This window comes from Echinops telfairi, unplaced genomic scaffold, assembly GCF_000313985.2.
Source record: "Echinops telfairi isolate 266 unplaced genomic scaffold, ASM31398v2 ScPeMD7_9;HRSCAF=40, whole genome shotgun sequence".
Lineage (NCBI taxonomy): Eukaryota > Metazoa > Chordata > Mammalia > Afrosoricida > Tenrecidae > Echinops > Echinops telfairi.
This window is the reverse complement of record NW_022103906.1, coordinates 15277541-15302645: the sequence shown is the minus strand read 5'-3', so window position 1 is coordinate 15302645 and position 25105 is coordinate 15277541. Positions and strand designations below refer to the sequence as shown.

Genomic DNA, 25105 nt, shown 5'->3' with positions numbered 1-25105 from the left:
AAGTGGAGAGGAAATGTTTTGAGAATGATGAGGGCAATGAATGTCTTAATGTGCTTTACACAATTGATGTATGTATGGATTGTGATAAGAGTTGTACGAGCTCCCAATAAAATGATTTAAAAAAAATAAAGCTGACAAAGCCTACAAAAAAAAATGAATCTCTACTAAAACCTCACCTTGTATACAGAAATCACTTCAAGATAGATCATAGATTTAAATGTAAAATGCTCAGAAGATAACATTGAAGAAAATCTTTGGAAACTAGGATTTGGTGAGGAGCTCTTAGACATGACACCAACACCATAATTTATGAAAGAAATAAATTGACAGACTGGATTTCACCAAACTTTAGAAGCTTGTTTTGCAGAAACTCATGCCACTGAATGGGAGAAAACATCTGTAACCCATAAATCTGACAAAGAATTCATGTCCAAAATATTTAAAGAGCTCTCAAATCTCAACATTAAAAACAACAACCAGCAAATCAATGAGAAAATGTGCAAAAGACATGAATGACATGTCATCAATGAGGACATACAGATGGCATGAAAAGATGTTCAACATTAGGAAAATGCAAATGAAGACCACAATAAGTTACCAATACACACCTATCAGAATGGCTCACATAAAAAATAGTGACAATATAAATGGTAGCTGCAGAAATGCACAGGAACTAACTCTTTCATACACTGCTGGTGGGAATGTAAAGTGAGTGGTACAGCCACCCTGGGAAACAGTTTGGAAGTTTCTTCAAAAACTAAACATAACAACGAGCATAATGTCCTAGGCAAAGGAGGAGGGTTGATAACATTTCATATAAAAACTTCCACATGAATTTATAGATTTACTTATAATAACTCCAAACTAGAAACAATACAAATGTCTTTCAACGGGTAAAGGAATGGTTAAACTGTGATAAAAGCATATCGTGGTTGTTGTTATTGGGTGCCATTAAGTTAGTTCCGGCCCACAACAACCTTATGCCCAACAGAATGAGACACTGTCTGGACCTGGTGCCAGCCTCACAATTGTTCCTATGCTTGAGCCAATTGTTGAAACTGCTGTGTCCATCCATCTCCTCTTTTTTGCTGTCCTGCTAGTCCTTCTCCTGACAACATGTTTAAATTATGTAACTCAAAGTCTCGCCATCCTTGTGTCTAAGCAAGGAGCATGTGGCTGTACTTCTTCCAAGACAGATTTGTTTGTACTTTTGGCAGTCCCTGGTACTTTCAACATTCTTCTCCAACACCACAATTCAAATGTACTGATTCTTCTATGGTCTTCCTTATTCAATGTCCAATTTTCACATTCATATAATGCAACAGAGAATACCATGGCTTGGGTCAGGTACACCTTAGTCCTCAAAATAATATTGCTTTTAAATACTCTAAAGAGGTCTTTTTTTTAAAAAAAAAAACCATTTTATTAGGGGCTCATACAACTGTTATCGCAATCCATACACACATCAATTGTGTAAAGCGCATTTGTACATCATTCTCAAAACATTTTTTTATGCAGCAGATTTACCCCATGCGGTGTGTCTTTTAATCTCTTGACTAATACTTCCATGAGCATTAATCATGGATCCAAGCAAGGCAAAATCCTTGACAACTTCAATCTTTTCTCCATTTAGCTTGATGTTATCTATTAATCCAATGGTGAGGATTTGGGTCTTCCTTACATTGAGTTGTAATACATACTGAACACTAAAATCCTTGATCTTCATCAGCAAGTGCTTCAAGTTCTCACTTTCAGCAAATAAGGCGGTGCCATCTGCTTATTTCAGGTTATTAATAAGCCATTCTTCAAAGCTGATGCCACATTCTTTTCCATATAATCCCACTTCTCTGATTAGTTGCTCAGCATACAGATTGCGTAAGTATGGTGAAAGGATACACCCCTGATACACACTTTGCTGATTTCAAACCACGTAGTATTCCCTTGTTCCATTCACACAACTGCCTCTTGATCCAAGCAGAAATTCCCCAGGAGTACAATGAAGTGTTCTGGAATTCCCATTTTTCTCATTCATAGTTTGTTATGATCCACACAATCCAATATAGCCAATCCAGTATAGCCAATAAAGCACAAGTAAATATCTTTCTGATATTCTCTGATTTTAGGCAAGATTCACCTGATTTTAGCAATGATAGCCCTTGTTCCATATCCTCTTCTGAATCTGGCTTGAACCTCTGGCAGCTCCCACTCAAGGTTCCACTGCAACCATTGCTGGATGATCTTCAGCAAAATTTTATTTGCATGTGATGTCAATGATACTGTTTTATAATTTGAGTATTCTTTAGGGTCACCTTTCTTTGGAATGGTACAAGTAGCTGTCTTCCAAATTTCCTGACACAGACAAGTAAGTGCTTCCAGTAAGTACTTTGAGTAAGTACTGAATACTCACTAATAAAAAGGAACAAACTGCTGGCACACCTAACAACTTGGATGCATGTCAAAGGCACTGTGTCAAAATGAAGAGGCCAATCCCAAAATCTGCATATTGTATGGTGCCATTACCAAAATGACAAAATCAGGAACAGACACCAAGGTATAATGAACAAGAAGGAATGAGAGTATTACTACAAAGGGCTAGCAAGAGAAAGTTGTTTGTGGTGATGGAAGCGCTGTAGGTGGACTGTAGTGGTAATTACACAGATATGCATATCATGTGATTAAAATGATTACAAACACTTTGTGCCAATGTCAAGTTCCTGATTTGGGTACTGTCCTATAATTATGTAAGATGCAAACACTGCGGGGAAACTAAACTAAGCATGCACAGGACTACTTTCCTGTCTTTGCAACTTCTTGTGACTCCAGAATTATCTCAAAATGAGTAAAAAAATGCATGAGTTAACAGGTGACACTAAGTTTTTAAAAGCAAATTTATACAGTGTTTGGGGATAATTATTCTAAATCCTTAATTTATTCACAAGGGCTAAGCAAGAAGAAAGATCAAATCTAGAAACATTCTTTTTTTATTATTATTAAATTATTTTATTGGGGGCTCATACAACTTCTAGACACATTCTTAAGGTAGAAAGCTATCCTTGAATATTGATAAGATATTGATCTATTACTGAAAACATAAAGCAAAATGTCTGTGTTAAGTCAAAATTCTTATTCTCTGAGAAGAATCAACCAAATACAGCCAATCTCTGCACATGAACTCAGACTGGTTTTTAAAGGTCATCTTACCAAAACTCAATCCATTGATACAGACTGCAAATTAAAATCACTATCATTCCTAGCAATTCTTCTTTAGGCTTATAATAAAAAAGAAAACATATGCATACAAAATTTGCACATGAATTTACTATCTACTAGCTTCATTCACACACAATAGTCAAAAAAGCGAAAACAGCCCAAATGCCCATCAACTGATAAACACATAAAGTGCAGTGTGCTCATACAATGGAATATCATTTGGTAATAAAAAGGAGTGACATGGAAAAAAGGAAATGATATCCAGACACACGCCACAGCAAGAATAAACGTTGCATACCTGATGCTAAATGATGAGAAAAGCCTGTCATAAAAAACACATGTATGATTCTATTTACAGGAAATGTCCTGAATAGACCAGAGACAGAAAATGAGGAGTGACTGCTAATGGTTGTGGGATTTCTTTCTGTGGTGATAAAAATGCTCTAAGATTGATGGTCGTGATGGTTGCACAACTCTGTGAATATATTAAAAAACCAACGAATTAAAGACAGTTTAAATGGGTGAATTGTGTGGCATGTAAATTTTATCTCAATAATGCTGTTAACCAAAAAAAATCTTTAATGTACACTGCTGATTATTAAAATTGCCAGATGCACAGATGGTGTGTATGTATCTAGTTGAAAGAGGGAAATGAAATAAAAATAATTTTAAAAGAATATCTATATGAAGGGGCACTACCAAAAAAATGGGAAAAGCGTACCCAGTGAGGTCACTGGGGAAGGTTCTCCCTGGTCACAGTGAATTTTTTCGTAAAAGCTGTTTCACTCAAACCTTGTTTTCTGTGATGGTCAATTTAAGAGAACAGCGTTCAGCTGTGAAATTTTGTTTCCTGCTTGAGAAAAATGCCACAGAAACTTTTGGGACACTGAACACAGCTTATAAGGGCAGTGCTATGGGAAAAACTCAAGTGTATGAGTGGTTTTCTCATATAAAAAAAGGTAAACTTTTGATTGATGACAAACCACTTTTCACCCATTTAAAGTGTCTTCAATTCATTGGTTTTTTAATATATTCACAGAGTTGTGCAACCATCACCACCATCTATCTTAGAACATTTTTATCACCATAGAATAGAAGAAAATGTCAAAAAAAATGTGTGCACTTGTGCTGGAAGACCGACGATGGACCACTGAAGAGATGGGGAAGTTATCTGGACTATCTTGGAGCTCTGTTCAGTGAATTTTAAGGGAAGATTTGGGAATGAGAAGGGTCGCTGTGAAATTTATGCCTTGGGTTCTGATTGATCAGGAAAAAGAGTGTTGAATGCAAACATGCCGTTCTTTGAAAGAACAGCTCCGAAGTGATCAGACTTTTTTCGAAGGTCATTATTGGTGATGAGACATGGTGCGAATCCCCAAAAGCAAACACCAATCGCGCCAGAGGAAGACTCCATTGTCACCTGGCCCCCCAAGAGCTCATGTGAAGTCAAAGATTAAGATGATGCTCAATAGTTTTTTAGATATGTGGGGGATAGTGCATTTAGTTTGTTGCACCAGGTCAGACTGCTAGTCAAGCTTTCTATTTAGAGCAGCAGTTCTCAATCTGTGGGTCGTGATCCCTTTGGGGTTCAAATAACCCTTTCACAGGGGTTGCCTGATTCATAACAGTAACAAAATGACAGTTATGAAGTAGCAAGGAAAATAATTTTATGGTTGGGGATCAGCACAACATGAGGAACTGTATTAAAGGGTCATGGTATTAGGTAGGGTGAGAACCACTGATTTAGAGGTTCTGAAAAGATTGCGTAATAGTATGTAACAAAAAAAGGGCCTGATTTTTAGCAGACAGGGGACTGATTTTGCCACCACAACAATGCACCTGTTCCCACAACCATCTCAGTGAGCCAGTTTTGGGCAAAAACCAGCATGCCTCTCTTGCCCCATGCACCTTACTCACCTTACCTCGCTTGGTGCAACTTCTTTTTGTTTCGGGAATGAAGAGGGACTTGAAAGGGCAGCAATTTGAGGACATAGAAGAGGTGAAGGAAAAAAAAAAATCGAGGGAGGAGCTGTCAGCCATCCAAACAGAGGAGTTTGAAAAATGTTTCCAAAAATGGAATCACAGATTGGACAAATGAATTAAGTGTATTGGAGAGTATTTTAAAGGTGATAAGGTTGCTTTGTAAAAAAAATTTAAATACATAGCTTTGAATAAAGTCCATTTTTTGCCATCTCCTCCAGAAAATGTTCATCATATTTTTTGTTATGATAATTAAAATATTCAACACAAAATTTCTAGTATCTCCCATTTCATATTAAAACTGCATTCTGACTCAATTCTACCACATATGAATTACCCTAGTGCAAATGGACCAAGATGCTCAGACAGGAAAATTCTGTGAAGTCAAAGGAATGCCCAGAGCACCTCTGTCATTTTGTTTGCCCTCTTTACCTTTTCCCTATTCAGACAAGGGCTGAAAATATCTGCATTATTTGCATGACACAAATTAACTGCAATTCCTCACATTACGGAGCCTTCTAAAGTCAGAAAGCCTTCTTCCCAGTCCCTTTGACAGAGAAATACTGTGACAGGCAGCTTGGACTTAGGGTAAGAGGGAAAACTTGAAAGGACTAATTTATTCTGACTTCCAAAACATATCATTATGGAACAAATGATGGCTTTTTTTTTTCCACAAAACAGCAAAAATCTAAACATGTCAAATTTCCTAACTGTATAAAATCAACATTTAAAAGTGTACTCGACTCTAAAAGTACAAGTGAGCATGAAGCATTTTACATAGTTGGATTGTGCTTGTATCCCATTCATTAGGAAAACCTAATGGTTTCATGACCTTTCCCTGGATCTCTGAACACTAAGGGATGCAGGAAGTCCCCCAAAGAAAAGAAAAACAAACAACAAAAGAAACCCCAAAACCAGAATATGAGCCTTGCATATTTCTAAAACAATATCCATGGGATATTAATAGATTCCATGGGCTTTTGTTTATAATTTGTTATAGATAAAGCAAGTAGGAACCTTCTTCACTCACTAAGTAGATGAGTAAAAGACTGCTTCAAAGAGTAGATTTAACATTTTTGTTGTTTAATATTTTTAATACATCCTTTGCTCACATGATGCAAAAATCAAATAATATAAAACACCTCCTTCCTATCACTATTCCGATCTGTCCCATTCCACCACTTTCCCCAAATAGATAACAATGTTATCAGTGTCTTCTTTCCTCTGTAGTTTCTCGTGTATTTGTAAGCAAATTTCTTCTCCTCTCCCTCTCCTTTTAGAAGAGGTGCTTAATTACTAAATATATATATATTAGTACATGGAGGACTTACCAATTTTTTACAGCTGCATAGTATTTCATGCACTTATTTACTGAGTGTGTATATAAAGAACTGTTCATTTAGGTGTGCACTTTACTTAACCACACCACACCAACGAACATTTAGCTTGCTTTCAATTTTCTGCAGTACAAGCAGCATGAATGTCCTTGCACTTGCCATGACATTTTACTGGGAAAGCCACTGACACTACAATGCTAAGGAGTTTGTATGAGTCTGATAACTGTATGTCAAGTAATTTAAATTAGGTTTTTAAGTCAATTAGTCAAAACTAGTGTTTGTATGCTAATTAGTTTAAAAACTACTCGGTCTAGAAGAACATGATTATGCAGGTTTTTTAAATATGTTTGAATTCCAGGCAATAGCATATTTGAAGAGGGCTCAGTTCCTTGCTGCCCTCCTTGGGGGGAGGGCAGGTGTTTCTTTTCTAATACTCACTCTTCCTGTCATTGAGTCAATTCCAACTCACTGCAGCCCTACGGACAGAGCAGAACTGCTCCTATGGGCTTCAGACACTGTAATTCTTTATAAACACTTTATTTTCTCTAATATTCTTGAGTAAGTTGCTTCAAACTCCTGAAAATGGAGGGGGGCGGGATTTGTTAGAGGAATGGTGTGGTAGTGGCTGTTTTGTACTCTGGAGCCCGTGGGTAGTCCAAATGCTTAATGCATTTGGGTACTGTAAACCGCTAACTTGCATATCCATTAACCAGAGGATTGTAGATTCAAGAGGGGACCTGGCAATCAACTCTGGAAAAGCCATCCTTGAAGACTCAGAAGAGCAGTGCCCTCTGACACGTGAGGCCACACTAAGTGAAAGGCAAACCCAGCCCCTTTAGTTAGCATCCACCACCCCCTTTTTTATCTAGCACCAGGCAATTACAACCCATCATATTATTTTAATATTCATTTAAATTACTAATCTGTACACAAGGGAAAATTAGTGATACCTTGGTAATGAGACGTTGACTAAAATCCATATATGTGGCAACTTTAAATGGATAAGGGTCTATTTCTAAGTACGAAATGAGACCAAATTTAGGATTAACTAACTAAAAGAAAAACCTCAAAAAATTCACTGCCATTGAGTTGATTCTGACTCACAGCAAACCTATAGGGCAGGGTACAACTGCCCTTGTAGGTTTCTAAGATGTAACTCTTTGTGGGAGTAGAAAAGTTCATCTTTTTCCCGAGAAGCAGCTGGTGTTTTCAAACTGCTGACCTTGCAGTTAGCAGACCAATGAGTAACCACTACCCTTCCAGAACCCCACTAGCAAACCAGCACCTGCTTGTTCCTATTAATTCTTCCTCTGCTTGTTAGAGGGTGGAGATTGCTATGGTTGGGATAAGGTCTCTCCATCTTCCTGCTTGCCAAATAAAAGAAAAATATTTATACATTTACATTTTTAAAAATTCACTAAATAACTTCTTCCATGGGTCACTGTACACATTCATACTGTACTAAGGTAATTCAAGGAGCCCTGGTGCTATAGTGCCTAAGTGCTTGGCTGCTAACTAAAAGGTAGGTGGTTCACACCCACCAGCCACTCTGTTGGGAGATAGATGTGGCAGTCAGCTTGTATAAAGATTTATAGCCTTAAAAATCCCAAAGGGGCAGGCAGTTCTACTTTGTCTTTCAGGATTGCTCTGAATCAAAATAAACAGCAACGGGTTTTTAAAATGTGGCTGTACACACCATAGCCAGGAAAAAGAGTATGTTTTAAGTGAACTACTAAAAAACCCTTAAATTTTCAATTAAATTAAGTTACCCACCCAGTTTAGGAGTCTTGGTGGTGCTATCAGGTAAACATTGGGTTCTTAACTGCAATACTAATGGTTCAAATCCACCAGTCACTCTACAGGAGGAAAATGAAGCTGTTTGTTTCTGTAAATATTAACCATCTCAGAAACCCTACATAAAGTCCCTATGAATCAGATTTGACTCCACGGCAGTGGTCCTGGGCTTGTTTCTTTCTTTCTTTGTGGTTTGTTTTGACTCCCTTGTTTTAAAGCCCTTCAAAAGCAACTCAGTTCTCCATTACTCATGGTACAACTGGGAAGCACTTCTAAAAGAAGGCTCCTCACCTCAGTGCTCCCTGTACTAGACACGGCGGCACGTGGACTCCTGAACACATAAGCCTTTCACCCCGCATGCCTTAGTTCACACTGATCTTTCTATCTAGAATGTTGCTTCTCCTACGCCTTTCTAGTCTTTTGTGGGCTCAATCATCTGTCAGCATTAAACACAAGGATTATCTCCTGTCTGAACCTTCCTTGATCCTTGAATAATACCTGTAAAGGTGTCTGCTCCCTACTTTGTACTCTTTATCTCCTGATTCCAGGAGCTTCAAAAAGTTTGTGGGAAAATAGAATGAAAAGATCCTGAGATTTTTCCTTCCACTTTTTAAAGACCCCTCATACATATAGATCTATTTTGCTCCTTTTTCTATTTATTTGATGTAAATGAAGCAAATTAATTTTCTATGAGGTGCATGCAATTATTTTCTTAAAGTAAAGATGAGAAAACTGGGAGAGATAGATAGATAAGCTATCTTGACCTCTTCTTTCAAAGGAACTAGAATTTAAATGAGAATATGGTTTCCATGTTTTCAAAAACAGAAAATCTGTTTTATAAATGTTTTCCTCATCTTTTATTTCTTTACATTTAGAACTAACAATGCAAACAGTTTTCTAAAAACTCAGACATTTATAACCCATGATATACTATCATTGTACCAGAGCTTAAACACACAGACACAAAATGGGCGATCAGTTAAATATCCTTAAAAATGTACATATACATATATATGTGTATATGCACACACGTATATAATATTCACAATCACTTTCACTGCATTGTTTGAAGTTTTTACACTGATCAAAAATCAAACATATATAAAACCAGAATAGAAAACTAACAAATCATATATATAATATATTTTTATATATGTAATAAATAAACTTCTTCAGCTTTAATAATAGCATTAAATAGCCAATATAGGGACATATTTTACTTTATTTAGACTCCCATTCCTCTCCAATCCAGATTTTTTGAAGCAAATATACACTATTAACGACCTTGATACAATACCAATACAACAGAATATTTTGATCACAAATAATACGCCAACCTTATCACAGATACATTAGGAATGCTGGTGGTGTTACGTGTTAGGCATTGGGCTGCTAACTGGTATTGGTTCTGGTGCAGTTTTGACTCCCTAGCTGCACCACAAGAGAAAGGTGAGGCTGTCTGTTCCCACAGGAGTGTGCAGTCTCAGAAGCCCTAAGAGAGCCATGATGAGTCAGAATCGACTCAGTGGCCCTGGGTTTGGTTTTCTGTTTGTATAATGTATACTAGTGTAAATCAGCCAATCAAAAAATGGCAGGCACAAGCCGTGATATATGATACCCAATTACAACAGTTTTAAGAAATGCTATTGTTTTAAGTAAAAATCAATGAATTATCTGTGCAACTTACTGCCATTGAGTCTATTCTGATGCACAGCAACCCTAAATAGGGCTTATGGAGCTATAAATCTTTACAGGAGCAGATAGCCTCACCTTTCTTCCATGGAGAAGCTGGTGGGTTCGAACTGCCAACTTAGAAGCTAGCAGCCCAATACTTACCCAACAGCGGCACCAGTGTTCCTTTATCTAAGCTCAGAAATGTGCTCAATGAGGAAAAATTATATTAACAAGTGTGGTGAAATGAAATCACTTAAATATGGTTCTTCTATCTATGTCTTTATAACTCCTACCAAATAATTAAATGGGAACATGAAAATAGGCTATGTTTAACACTAATTGAGGGACTGGTCAGTTTTGTCATTCCTCTGCGTGTAAGAGAGCCCTCTCAGAAACAGAGAGGAGGAATCCTAGAACCATCAAGAAAGAAAAGTCACCAGTAAAAAACATGAGATCTCTGTCTGAAGCAGCAGAGGCCGCAGCAATGAGAGCAGTAGACAGAACAAAGGAGCTGTACCAAGACTGTGAGACAGAACAAGTAGGCTTCCTGGCTCATGGAGGCAGAGGCAAAGAGGACAAGTGACTGAGATGCCAAGGACCAGAGCGACATGCCTGCCAGCATGACTGAGAAGAGGCGCTGGCGCTGTGCAAATGGGTTAGTTCTGATAACATGGCCCTGCTTGATACTCACCTTCACGAAGAGGTCACTGAAGATAAGTGTACTATAGCAAAGTGTGGTGAAAAAAGCAGATGATGCTAGGCTATCAATTGGAATAATGCTTGGGGTCTCAAAGGCTTGCATTCAAACAAGCATCAATGTGAGGAGTCAACTACTTCTACACCGAAGAAGCACACCAGCCTGTGTGGTCCAAAGATGACAATAACAAAATCCAACCAGGACGAAAGGAAAAGTAACAGAGTTTAAGCTGTGAACACCCAATTAGCAGAAGGCTGTGGAGGACAGTGGGAGCCCAAAATCCATCTGCAGAGTATCCAGTTAGCTTAAGGCTCCGGCAGATCCCTTACAGTCACAGGCAAGGGACTCAAAAAGGTTTATTATCGGACAGAGATGACTGTCCACCTGATTATGGTGGATCAAACCATGTTATGATACTTGGGCAGCTGACCTCCATCTTGACCCAACTTGAACTTGATCTAGGCGCAAGTATTTCTTGCTTGTTCCATGACAAAAATTTCTTCCCTGGCTTTTAAAATATTGATGGTGGCCTTTTCTTTCTTGCTCTTTATTTATATGTGTATTTTTATATTATTATTTTATTCTTGCCGTTTTATCTTGTTTTTGTTTTTTATTGTTACTGCTGGGTTTCCCAGTTTGCGAAGCACAGGAGGAGATGCATAGAGATAATAACTGATGCAATGGTTTATTGGGGGTGGGGTGGGAATAGAGATGGTGAGGGGATTTGGGAAGCAAACAAGGAATACAGGAGTAGTGAGTGAGCACTGGAGTCGATTGTGATGACATACATACAACTCATTTAAAAAGCCATTTGATCTTGGAGGTGTATGATTTATTAATAATACTGCACGTATATCAAGAAAACCACTGGGGGTGGGTGGGAAAGAATGTTGTTAAAATGTGAAAAATGTAGCCAATGTCACTGAACAATATGTATATGAATTGTTTAATGGGAACAAAATTTAGTACAGCACAGATAAACTCCTTGCGACCAATATTGAGAGTAGCCATACCAGGAGGATAAGGGGAAGGTAGGGGGAGAGAGGGGGAACCAATCACAATGACCTATCTATAACCCCCCTCCCAGGGGGATGGACAACAGACAAGGGGTTAAAGGGCAACATCGGACAGTGCAAGACATGGAAAAATTTATAAATTATCAAGGGTTCATGAGGGAGGGAGGGAGGGACAGAGAGAGGGAGGGAGAGAGATGGAAGGAGGGGGGAAATGAGGAGCTGATACCAAGGGCTCAAGTAGAAAGAAAATGCTTTGAAAATGATGATGGCAACATATGTATAAATGTGCTTTACACAATGGATGTATGCATGGATTGTGATAAGAGTTGTATGAGCCCCCAATAAAATGATTTAAAAACAAAACAAAACAAAAAATCCAATAAAATACATTTTTAAAAAGAGGCACTGTGGACAAAAGGACTTACTCTTTACCATTTTGTGTAACCTGTTAGCTTCCTTAATAAACCCACATATTCATGAGTATTTTCTGTGTGACAATTGCAATGAATTATCGAACCCAGCTGAGAAGCAAATGCCACAGAAGGAAGTTGGAGTCAGAATAGGGTAAAGAAGGATGAGTGTGGAGGCATGTCTGAGTGCCGCCTTGTGGTCAGCCTTCGGCTGGCGTGGAACTGGGTTCTCCTTATCCTTTGCCGGAGGGTATCAGATGTGGCCTCCACATCATTTCCTCAACAAGCTAATAAAAAATTCTTGCTGTGATAGTTGTTTTGTGCCAACATGGCACCTGTAAGAAGTTCTGAGTGGATGTTAGCCTGTCAATCAGGTGGCAGCTTGATGATCTCATTTGAAGGTACCATGATTCTCTCTCTCTCTCTCTCTCTCTCTCTTTCTCTCTGCCGTTGAGGCCTTCAGTAGCTCTGGAGATGCATCCACCACCATTGGATGCACAAGACTTTGCACCCACCGGCTGTGATCTTCCTGCATTTTGCATCACTGCTTGTGGCTGCTGACTCTGAAGAGGAGTTATGGACTAGTATTGGACTTAGAGACTTGATAAGGACTGGGCTGGGCTGTTCTCCTGATATATAACTACTTCTTGATATAAAGCTCTCTCTACACATATATAAGTGTTTCTGGATTTGTTTCTCTAGTCAATTCAGCCTAACACACTTGCTCACATAACCTTTGTTCCCTTGTCATTCTTAAAAGAAACATGAAGAATATATTTGACAAAAATAATAACTTTAGTAACAAAATAGTTTTCTTTTTCAGTCTTAATCATAAAAATGTCTAGCAAATCCTTATTATGTTAAATGGTAGAGAAAAAAATATATATATACATCAGTATTTCACATTACCCCAAAATGTCAGAGAAATTTTTATATATCAGTATAATGTATTATGTTTTAAAAAAAGGAATCAAATGTGAAAAAGGTCTAAAACCTGGTAGGAAATAGTTATAAATACCCACCTTGTTGCTGCCTAGACTGCATGATGGAGCAAGATCTTGCCGGCTTCCAGATAACTAAAGAAATACAAAGAAGGATTATTCCTTTATGTATAATGGCACATGAATAAATCCATGGAAATGCAAGCTTTGGAAATCGACTCATGAGTATGGAAAGCTGGACGATGGCAGAAAGGTTGTCTAGAGGAAAGCTGTACAATAGTGGCCTCTGGGATGCTTTTAAAGCACTTTTAAAAATTAAACAGTATATCAATAACTTTTAAATGGGAAATGATAGAAAATGTAGCTATCCAGTTTACAAGATATCTGTAAAGAGGCAACTGGCTGGAACTAAGAGATCTTTTATTTGTTGATTCCCTTCTATTGAAAAGACCCCAGGTTACGGGTATGTCCTGGTCTTAAGATTCCTGTGAATCTTACAGCAAATCTATATTCATGAAGTATTTTAAATCACAATTTCTGCATATGCTAGTACATTTTAATATGTAATTTCCTGGAAGATAAACTGAGCTATTTTACCTTCAAGTAAAGTATTCATTCTTAATGTCTCAGAATATTCCCAAATTGTTCACCCTGACATCATGAGTGATATGAGAACTCAACAGTTTCATTCACAGGAGACATGCTCTCCAGTTTGAGGTACTTCCTGTCACTATTGTCAAACACCAATGCTAAAGGGCAGCTGCTCTTTAGTACAATGTTTACACTGTAATTCTTCTTGGTACAAAGTCCAGTCAAAGCATAATAATTTCTCCTATCAACATCATTATCAAAATCAATGAGAGGAGAAAAAAAAGATATATCTATGTGTTTTTTTAATTGCAAACTTACGATACAATTATGAAAATAAACCTGTTTTATAGGTTCTTAAACTTATTTGGCCTATTGCCCATTTTTCCGGAAAAACAATCACTCAGTGGCCCCCTAACAATTAAAAACTTTTGTATCACAGTGTCCCTCCCACTGCCCCCAATCATTCCATTATCCCCCAAGGGGCTGTATCACCCACTTTGGAAAACACAGCTCTATTTTACTCATTTAAGCTACCTGTCAGGCCTGTAAGTATTTGAGCTTGCAAACCTAGTTGAGACTTTTCCTCAATATACAATGATTAAATGAAGTGCAGAATATTTACATGGCCTGCCCTAAGCACTTGGCTAGTTTTACTTAGGTTCAGTCAATATCCATGGAGCACCTAGTCTGTGTTAGGCACCAGTGAGGTAAAGACACTCAAGAAACATGTGAAAAGTACTTAAATAGATAATGTCCTTATAATATTAGTAAGAACTGTGACATCGGCATATGCAGCATGGTTAAAGAATGACGGGATGGCATAAGTTCAAGGAAGAAATTACTTCGAAGATGAACTTTAAAGGACCGAGCTACTCAAGTAAAGAAGATATAAATTAGACACAAGGCACGGCATGGACTGTGATTCTTTGTACTCACTCTGTTGACATTTGGAGAGCTAATACTCCTCCTACTCAACTTCCCTTTTCCAGTTAACTGTTCCTTTACTGCAACTTCCTATGAATCAGGTAACACACAGAGGAAAAACACATATTAGAGACATACTCCATAAGCAATACTATCTAAAGCAGGCTTAGATCTACCATCTGTGCAATACATGTTAGTTGTTTAAATAATGATTATTACTTCACATGAATGAATAACCCAGTACGCACATTTGATTATTCAAAGTTAATTATATAAGTGGCAGGTTAAGGAGATTATCTTTATCTTTAATTTTTGCTACCTACTACCTGCCTCCTTGTAGCTGGCCAAAAGTTTGCCCCAGAATCCAAGAGGAAAATGTTGGAATTTAGATCATTCACTTTAATTTGTTACTAATATTTTTGGGGAAAAGTCTCAATATTGCTAGGTAAGATAAGCTTTAATATTTCTCTAAGGATTTTGTTTAATGTTAACATTCCTACTATCCCCTTCTAAAAATCCACTTGAAGGCCACAGAAGGTATGCCCAGTGAGGGTAAGAAGGGCTCATTCTGCCGCATTACTATGTATTTCTTCAGCATTACCACTACCCAATATCAAGGGAAATATAAAATAATTATTTAGTTATCAAGAATGAAATACATTCTTCCATTACTTCAAGGCAAAAAAAAAAAAAGGAGAAAGAAATCACGCTGATTACTACTGAGTTGATTCTGACTCAGAGACCCTGTAGGACAGAGTAGAACTGCCAATGTGGGTTTTTGAGACTGTTCATCTTTAGGGGCGCAAGCCCCAAGCCTCATTTTTCTCCCCTGGACCTGCTGGTAGGTTGGAACTTCTGACCTTATATGCAGCAGGCTAACAGAAAATCCACTACGAGACCAGAACACCTTTTAACATTTATAGCATCTTGAAAAAAAGTAACTTTTTGTGTAAGAAAGTAGTTTTGTGTCTTTTGAGATCTAACAGGCCAGAAATTGATCTAAATGTGTTCCATTTAAACAAACACCTCGAAAGTTCAGCTGTAACCATACCGCAGATTATACAAAACCAAGGAGAATTAGGCTGGGTTACTACCGCAGCTACCAACTCTATTGGCAGACCTGGCGAAGACGATCTAAAGTAAGGAGGTTTTCCACAGCCAGCACGCTTCTGAGGTACTTTTCAATATAAGCCTCTGAGTCAGCAGACGCTGGGTTCTCAACGTTGGCTGCCATTCTTGCTAATGCTTCTCGTTCCTCTACACCCTGGGCATCCTGAAAAATGGAAAGTTTGGCATTAAAACTCAGTATTTTATATAAGAAAAACATTCTAAAAGCTTTGTAAACAATATAACACACACTCACCGAGTTCTGAAACTAACAAAATGTATTCCTAAAATTCTATTTTAAAGTAATCTTTGGAATGCAAATGTATTTCCCCTAAGAAATGAGGGTTAGGTTTCTAGGTTAATTTAAAAGACAAGAATTCATCACAAAAGTGTTTTCTGCTAAATTTTCACTGCAAACAAAAGCATTTTCATTGCAAGCAAAAAATGTTACTTGATAGAAAAGCTTTTGTGAGCTAGCCAGCAACATAATCACCAGAATAACAATGATTCAGGAACATTATCTCCTCACTGGAACTCTTGGAAGGACAAAAGACAGGGATAAGGAGCTAGGGTGACCAACCTGATAAGGTGGAATACCCACAATCCTAGTAGAAAACAGATATAGGTATGGATAATAGGAATGCGAATAGAGGTTAGATTTCAGTCCCAGCTACTGAGCAGCCTATCCTGAACTATATATGCAAAAAGTGGCAGCTTCTAAAACTGATCCCCACCCTCAACGCTGGAGTAGCAATGGCTGAAGATCCAGAGAAGATCCAAGAGAGAGGTACCTGGGTAACTTCTCACTCACTGAGTTTCGGGCAGAACCCACCCTTTCTCCTCTGTCATGGGCTGGCCAAGCATATAAATGCAGGCATACAGGATACTCGCAAGCCAGGGAGGGTCTTTATGACTGTTTAATTGCTTCAAGCAAATTTGATTCATAATAAATTACTCTTCTCAGAGAAAAATCAGTATTTTATTTATTAGTGAATTTGCTATCATGCCAAAAATGATAAAATATGTATCTATATTCCACTGCTTTTTAAGATGACATCAACTGCAAGACAAAGCATTATTTTATATATCATCAATTATAAGAAACATCCCAACTTCAAAATTATTTTTAAAAATTTAAAGTCATCTTAGCAGCAGTTAAACATGACAGAATTTGTCAAAAGGTTTAGAGCTCAGAAAACTTTATTATCCACAGTAAATCTTTGGAGCTTAGTCCAATCCTGAAGTGGAGGACTGGTTCTCCATTATATGGTGGATGAAAGAAGGCAGCCACATAATTAGCAAAAATGGCCATACTCAAACTCTCCTGACTCCCAATAGAAGCACTCTTTTTACTACAGAACCCCAAACAGATTGGGTGTTTGAACAGAATAAACGGGCATTTTCTTTGTTTTTTAAGGAGAGAGAATCTGTCTCTTGCTACTCTCTTGCTTAGGACCACTTCTTGCCATTCATCAGACCCTAATGGAGAAATCAAACCCAAACCTATTGGGTTCCAGTTTAAAACATCCCTGTAAGGTGGATAGAGTGGTCCTGCCCTTTGTGTTTCCAAGACTACAAGTCTTCATAAAGCTGACTGCCACATCCTTTTCTAATAAAATGCTTGGTGAGTTCGAACCCCCAACCTTCATGTTAGCAGCCCAATTCTTAACACTGGTCCACCAAAACTCCTTCATACCTTAAAAACTTTTGTGAATTTTTCATGATAAAGCCTAGCTTATTTATTAAGGGGCCGTTCTGTTTAAAAAATTTTAATTTTTTTAAAAGAAGTAACCAAGTATAGTCCTTACACTACACATTTTCAGTTTCCTGTTTTCTTTTATTAGTAGAATTTGGTAATGTGAAAAAAGAACAAAAACACCTTTTCAAAGATAAAAAATAAATTACAAGTAGGAAGGGAGAGAAGGGGGTAGAGAGGAAGAACAAGGGAAGAAAGGACAGAAGAAAAAGACAGAAAAGGAAAAAAACAGTGTACTTATAGTTATCACTGTTTCTTAATTGCACTTAAACCAACTATAGAGTTATAATCTGAAACAACTGGAAAAACATACAGAATGTTTAGATGCAGAAAATAACATTTGTAATACTTATAAGCAGGAGGGAATGAACAACATGGAGTAATCTATTACACATGCAAGATTTTACACCTTTTCTAACTCTGGAAATAGGCTTATTTTTTAGATGTGCAGTAAGCACTAAAGTAAATATTTAAATAGCTAATTTTTACTACTTAAAGTCTAATACTTTGAATGCTTCCTCTCCCAGCCTCACCCCCCCACTACCGTGATCCCAATTCTGCCTTGCATATCCGGCTGGACCGGAGGATGTACACTGGCACAGATAGGAACTGGAAATACAGTGAACCCAGGACAGATGAACCCCCCAGGACCAGTAGAGAGATTGGCGATAGCCGGAGGGTGGAGGGAAGGTGAGGGAGAAAGGGGGAACAGATGACAAGGTCGAATATGGCCTCCTCCCTGGAGCACGGACAGCGGAGAAGTGGGTGAGGGAGACGTTGGATGGGGTAAGATATGATAAAATAATAATAATTTATAAATTATCAAGGGTTCAGGGGGAGAGGGGAGCGGAGAGGGAGGGGGGAAAATGAGCTGACATCAAGGGCTCAAGTGGAAAGCAGGTGTTGTGAGAATGATGAAGTCAACATATGTACTAAGGTGCTGGACACAAATGATGTATGTACGGATGAGGTGTTGTGATGAGTTGTATGAGCCCCTAATAAAATGACTATTTTTTTAAAAAAGTCTAATACTTTGAAGATCTGGGAAATATCTATTTATTTACTTGACATTACTTGAGAGCAAAAGTGTTTTGTAAAATAAGATACAAAACAAAACCTAAGCACTATCTGATTTACTTTTCTAAAATTGAATCTATTAAAAACATACATTATCCATCTATTATTCACATGCTCAATTGAATATTAAGTCCTTAAATGAAGAGAATCATATCGTAGATGGTGTGGTGGGAAGGGTCTTCCATGTCTCATAGTTTTCCCTCTCACAGCAAAGTGTAGTCCCCACCTCTTCACTCACTCATCTTCTTTCCCTTCTTTGGACCCCCATCCTTACAACCATCATATGTCTCCTTCACCATTGCCCAGCTAGGCCAGGACTGCATAATGACATCTGCCTAAGTCACCGGTCAGCAAACACATCTAGGTCATATTCTCCAACAAGCTTCAACCAGAGCTATTTTGGACTCGATTTGTGACTCCTCTAATTATCTCTACTAGTTTAAAAAGAGAAATAAAGCAATAATAATAAAAAATAGGAATATGGGCAACTAAATGAATAAAATAATTCATATACAACTTTTTTCTTAAAAAATTCCTGTGAAGAAGTTCTTATTAACCCCATTGACAAATAAAATTAGGCTCTAAGTAACATGTGCACATTCACTTTGCTAATAAATTTGACTTCAAAGTGATACATTTAATCTCTATGTAGTCTCCCTTCTTGGGTCACAATACTATCATCTTCTCATGTCCCCATCCCCCAATTGTGAAAAATACTAAAACCACAGCTTTAACTTTACAAGTGGGTTCTGCTATCAACGGAATTAAGATTAGGAGAATGTTATTCTGAAAGCCTACAGCATTTTTTTTCCAATCTATATTTCAATTTAATCAACATTTCCTGAGTAAGTGACTTTTCAGGGAGTTAGCTCTTTGTAAGTGAACACTTTATTTTCAGAATATTCAAATTTCTATGGTCCTTTACCTCTGGAATATTGGAAACAATTTCAAAAGTGACTCCACAGCCAGGAATAGCACTTCGATGAGACATCTTTTTTAGAAGACTCTGAGCAAAACCCTAGAGAAAAATGAAACAGGAAATAGATTTCCAAATTGTGTTTACAGTTATACACACACAAACACATATGCATGCACACACACACGTACACACACAAAGAACCCAGTGTAAAACAAAATGCATCTATTCTATCCAAAAGAAAAACAAGAACATCCTTCCAATATAAGCAAGAGGATTCCAATCACCACATGCACTTTCCCCAGTTTATTAAATGCCTGCAGTGAGGTTAGGTCCTATGCCCAATACATGAAAAGCACAGAATATACATGAAAAGTTCCAGAATTTTCTGGAAATTGTCACTAGGCAGTTAGTGAGACTCTGCTTAAATACCAGGGAAATAAAATGGCTGACTTTATACAATAAAATGACCTTCTAACGAAGACACAAGCAAAATCAAGGGCTGGTGAGTCTTACAGCTTCTTTTCTTTTTTTTTTTGTAACACAATGGACATCTTGTACCACGAATATTGACAAGTTCGGGCATTAAATTCTCGACCAAAGCAGGATCGTTATGAAGAATGATTTAAGAGTGCATGGTCATTGTTTATGCTGACTGTGCTCTTTGCAGAGTTAAGAATTGAACTGCTGAATTAATGCATGGATGACTCATTGGAAGACGCTGCTAAGACTGAACATCCTGTAAAGGTTGAAGAGAGCAGGGATGAGGGCAGACTACAGTTGGTGAATAAAGATAAGAAAAGAATATTTAACAGGCACTGAACCTTCTTCCCCAGATGAAAGGAACGTTAAGAAATATGTGAAAACCTCCAAAGGAAACATCAAGGTCTTTGATCCAAGAAATAGGTAACTTCACAAATGTACTTACACTCAAAGATGCAAATTTCCCATTTATTTTATCCCTTTACTCTCTCAACTCTAGTAGGGCAATGCAGAGTTACTGACAATTACACTGGCTGAAATGTGACATAGGTTTTTTATGTGGGTGATGAGAGGAAGTATGGATAATTATTATTATTATTATAATGCTTTTTATTTGTATAGCATGAATGAAGCCAAATTTGATGTATTCGGATAATGAGAAAGTCCCTCTTGCTATGAGGAAGCAATTTTTAGAAACTAGGAGGGGAAATGGTGTGCCCTAAAATACTTCCAAATCATTTCCACCTGGGCAAAATCTGACAACTCCCCCCACCCCCACCCAATCAAAAAATAATAAATAAATAAAGTACACACTTGGTGCCTCAACAACACAACTTCTATGCTAATGGTTCTTTGGAATGGCAGTTTTTCCAGCTAGGTCCCAGTGTCTAGCTACCAGCATCTATAATGCTAAAATGGAAAAATCTCTTATAATACTCCTCCATGAGCTGTGTCTTTTGCTATTTCTTCCAAACTCACAAGAAAGGGAAACAGAGAGTGAATGGGAGATACAGCATATATATCTATGAATAACCCTATGACCTAGGTTTTATTGATGTTGGATTGCCAAGCTAAAGAGATGCAATTTTAACAGTGTTAATGCCAGTCTTCATTTCAAAGATAGATATCAGTGTGACATTTAGAACTAAAGATTAATTTTTAGAGGTGGAGATTACATCTAGGAGTCTGTCAGCCATGACTGTGCTCTTTTAAATGAAAAGATTTATTTTTGTCCAGGGCTTCAAACCAGTTCTTCCCAGTTCAGTCATGGCCAATGAAGCAAAACCAGAACAGACCCGGATTTATAAAATGTGGGTGTACTGGAATGATAAGTGGAACGAGAAAAATTATGGTCAGTGCTCTGCTAGAACCTTAATTTACCTCTTAAATACAGGGACAGGGGATTCATTTATAGCACAAAAATCTCTTCACTGGTAGAGATGGAAACAATACTGCCCAGCTCAAATATGGCAGCTGACCGCACAGCTCTCGATGTATGTCACTCTCCATAGGCCTGGCAACAATTCGATCTACTGCATTAGGCTCTTGAAAGGGCTCACTACCCTCTTCCTAATTTCCTATTACAGGGCTTCAACTCCTAATTTTTCCCAGTCCAGTTATTATTCTAGTATACCTGCTTTTTAATAAATTTATTAGTTCTGATGTTGCCACATCAGACATGAATAAATAGATTCATCTATACATCTTCCAGTCCATGTGCTGAGAATGTTTCAAAGAAGTGTGGACAGCTAAAAAGAATTTGTAGAATAAACCTCCTAAATCTTTACATATTTGTAAAACCAATTGCATGGTAAATCCTTACTTCTAAGATTTTTCTACCAAACTTCTTCTTATAACTTGAGGTCCTACATAATCTAGCTGTAGCTACATTTATAGCCATGTTCTGTGGCATGTGCAGTACACTCATCACACTACACATCTAACTATTCCCCACACTGACCATTTTTATGCCTTCTGTACTACCTCTGCATATTATTTTCTTCTCTCCATGGAATACCTTTCTTCCTGCTTGCATAGCAAACACTCCTTGGCTTTAAACTACCAGCTCAAACACTACCCTTTACTACAAAAGCTTTCCTGACTTCATCTGCTGAATTCATCATTCTCTCACCTGTCATTTAACCGTTCTTTTTGTTGCTTATATTGAAAGCACTTATCACATACAGAGTATCATTGTTGTTAAGGATCCAAACAGCATGATTAAGATAAAATCTATGTACAACAGAATTAAACATCCTCACAGTTTGTGTACATTACTGCAGACTAGTTGCCCATTTATACACTTATATCTCTCACTGCCATCATGTCACTGCTGACTCATAGCCCTTGTGTGTTTCCAAGACTATAACTGTTTATGCTGAGGGTAGAAAGCCCAGTCTTTCTCCTGGGGAGCTGCTGGGGGTTTCAAACTACCAACCATGTGGATCACAGCCCAAAGCACATTCACAACACCACTAGGGCTCCTTCAAATGCCTATAAATGCATGTAGATTTAGGTTCTATAAAAACAAGAACTAGCTTTTTTCATCTTTTTATCTTGAACTCACTGGATAGAGTTCCTTCTCTAAAAATCAAAATCTAAGAATTAGCAGTGATGCCCCCCAAAAAGGAAGGAAGAATAGAAAAGGGAACAGCGCAAGAAGTGCAATACTAATGGACAGCCAATCTGCCAGTGAACCTTCTCATCTTGTAGGACTCAGATCAAAAGGCAAAAACTACACTTCTGTTTGACAGAAGAAGAATAGATGTGAAGCCAGGCTGATGTTAGGAGACTGAAGCAAATCTATTCTGGGACAATAACAGTCACCTTGAAAAGAAAAGCTCGGCGCTCCAGAGACTGTATTTGGACAGTTAAGTCAGCACAATCATTCTGTGGCCCTGCCTTCCTGTTGGATCTGGGGTTATAGTCATTTCTCCTAGGATAAATGACTTACCTGCCGGCCATGAACACTGACACAGATGCGTTTGCGTAATACCAGCTGCATGTCAGCTGGATGGCTGAGCTGGACTGTCACCCGCACGATGAGAAACAGTCGCTCATCTGAGGGGGTGCCTCTGCTGAGCTGAGGGCAGTTATGTACTGCAGAGTCCCAGGAAGCTTCTGCTTTCACCTGCAGAGAAGACAAAGAATGTATGTTTCCCTCATCTATAAAAAACAAAAGCTCTCTCAATGAAATAATGGCACCTGAGCTCAGGTGGCTTATGTAAATCACAAGCAAGTTCTACTTTGAGACGTACCCTTATACAACTGGGATATACAATTCACTCTGCTTTCTCTGGGAAGTACAGCGCATAATATTTATGCCTTGCTAACTTTCACTCTTTTTATTCTGAAAACTTTTCAAACATGAAGAAAAAGTGCAAATTTACTTCAATGAACTACTATATGACTTTCTTCTAAGTCCATCAACTGTAACCATTTTGCCATACACACATACAAACATACTTATTACTTTTGCTGAATTACATTAAAGTAAAGTGCAGGCATATTACTCTTCATCCTAAATAGTTTAGCAAGTATCTCTCCTAAGAGCAAAAACATCCTCTCACTTAACCATAGAACAATTACCATACTCAGGAAATTTAACCTCGATACAACATTATCTAATATAGAGTACATATTCAAATCTTTCCAATTGTCCCAAAATATGATCACAAATTGCATTTAGTTTTCATTTCCTTTAGATCACTCTAATCTGGAATAGTTCCTCATTCTTTTTATCCTTCATGACATTTACTTTTTGAAAGGGTACAGGCCTACTGTTTTATAGAATGTTTCTCAAGTAGGTTTTTGTTTCCTCATTATTAAACCCAAATGTTGTCTTTTAGTCAGAAATACCATTAAGTAATGTTGTGTTGTCAGTTCATTACAGCAACTTTCTTTCCTTCAAATTTTGTAATATTCTTTCTCAAACATTCTTGAAACTATAGAATTCACCCCCCATTGTATATACATTAACCCACTTTCATACCACCTGATGATAGACAAGATAGTGGCCAATATCAGCCCAATTCTGAACAAACTCTTTACACAAACAACTCATCTTTTATCACGCCTACCAGGAAACAGGTAGTGAGTAGGCTAAATGTTTCTGAAGTAGCAAATATAGTAGCACATCCACCCCACTCACTCAGACATACCAAATAAAATAAAGGGAAGAACCCTGGGGAAAACACATCAATTAAATACAAACACAAAGTTTTAGAGATAGACAACAACCTCAATTTACACAAAGCAACAAAACAGAGTGACTCAAACAATTGTGCAAAACATAAAGCCAGAAGACCTTCACTGAGGATGAAAGGGCATTGGAAATTCCTGATTAGAAATTAAAAAAGAAAGATATTTAGATACTTTCAACAGATTGGGAGGAAGATCCAGGAAAACACAGACCCAAAACAAAAACAAACAACAAAACCAAAGACAAAAGTCTGGATGAGTTCAGGAAGGCAGTACAAGAACAAACTGACAAGTGAAAAATTAGAAATCATATAAGAACATTAAATAGATATCTATAAGATTTCAGAAATAGATGGGCAAACAAACAGTGGTACAGACACACAATGAAATACAACTCGACATTCAAGAGTAACAGCAAAATTATTACATTCATAGCATGGATGAACCTATAAGACATGATGCTGACTGAAATATGTCAATCACAAAAGGACAAAAATTATATGAGATCACTATTATAAAAAGTCCAGAAAAGCTTTCACACAGAAAGAAGCTGCCTTTAATGGTTACCCTGGATAAGAGAGGGGGAAGAGCAAAAGGAACCCTAATGATGAAGGGGGGTCAGCACAGAAGCGTCAACGCAAAGGAAGACACTGAGAGAAGTAAAAGAGAGAAAGCCAACATAGTAAGTATACATACGATCCTGCAATAATAATAACAGCAGTAATCCATTGGTACATACACAAACATGCAAGATGAACAGGTATGGAAAGAAGAATGGACCTATGGCCATGACTATAAAAGGTTTGACCAAAGATATTTCTACATAGAGATTTACATCTGCTGCAAATATCTCCTTGAATGGAGTAGAAAACACAGAGGACAAAGTTATGAAGCCTTCTTAGTCTTCATCAAAAACCTTGAAGGAGTACGTTGCTGGGCCTATACATTTGGGACCATATTCATGGGGGGATACCAAGGTCAATTGGCACAAC

General features: G+C 37.7%; 1 protein-coding gene across 1 annotated transcript in view; it reads right to left on the bottom strand.

Annotated features, from left to right (window-relative positions):
* The window catches only part of KIF13B (kinesin family member 13B), a 268551-nt gene that overhangs the window by 55726 nt on the left and 187720 nt on the right, over positions 1-25105 (bottom strand). The window contains exons 30-34 of the mRNA XM_045286833.1: positions 22867-23043; positions 19440-19532; positions 15695-15847; positions 14587-14664; positions 13141-13194 (exon numbers count right to left, since the gene is read on the bottom strand). Coding sequence (XP_045142768.1) covers positions 13141-13194; positions 14587-14664; positions 15695-15847; positions 19440-19532; positions 22867-23043 — 555 coding nt within the window. The remainder of the gene's footprint in view (positions 1-13140; positions 13195-14586; positions 14665-15694; positions 15848-19439; positions 19533-22866; positions 23044-25105) is intronic.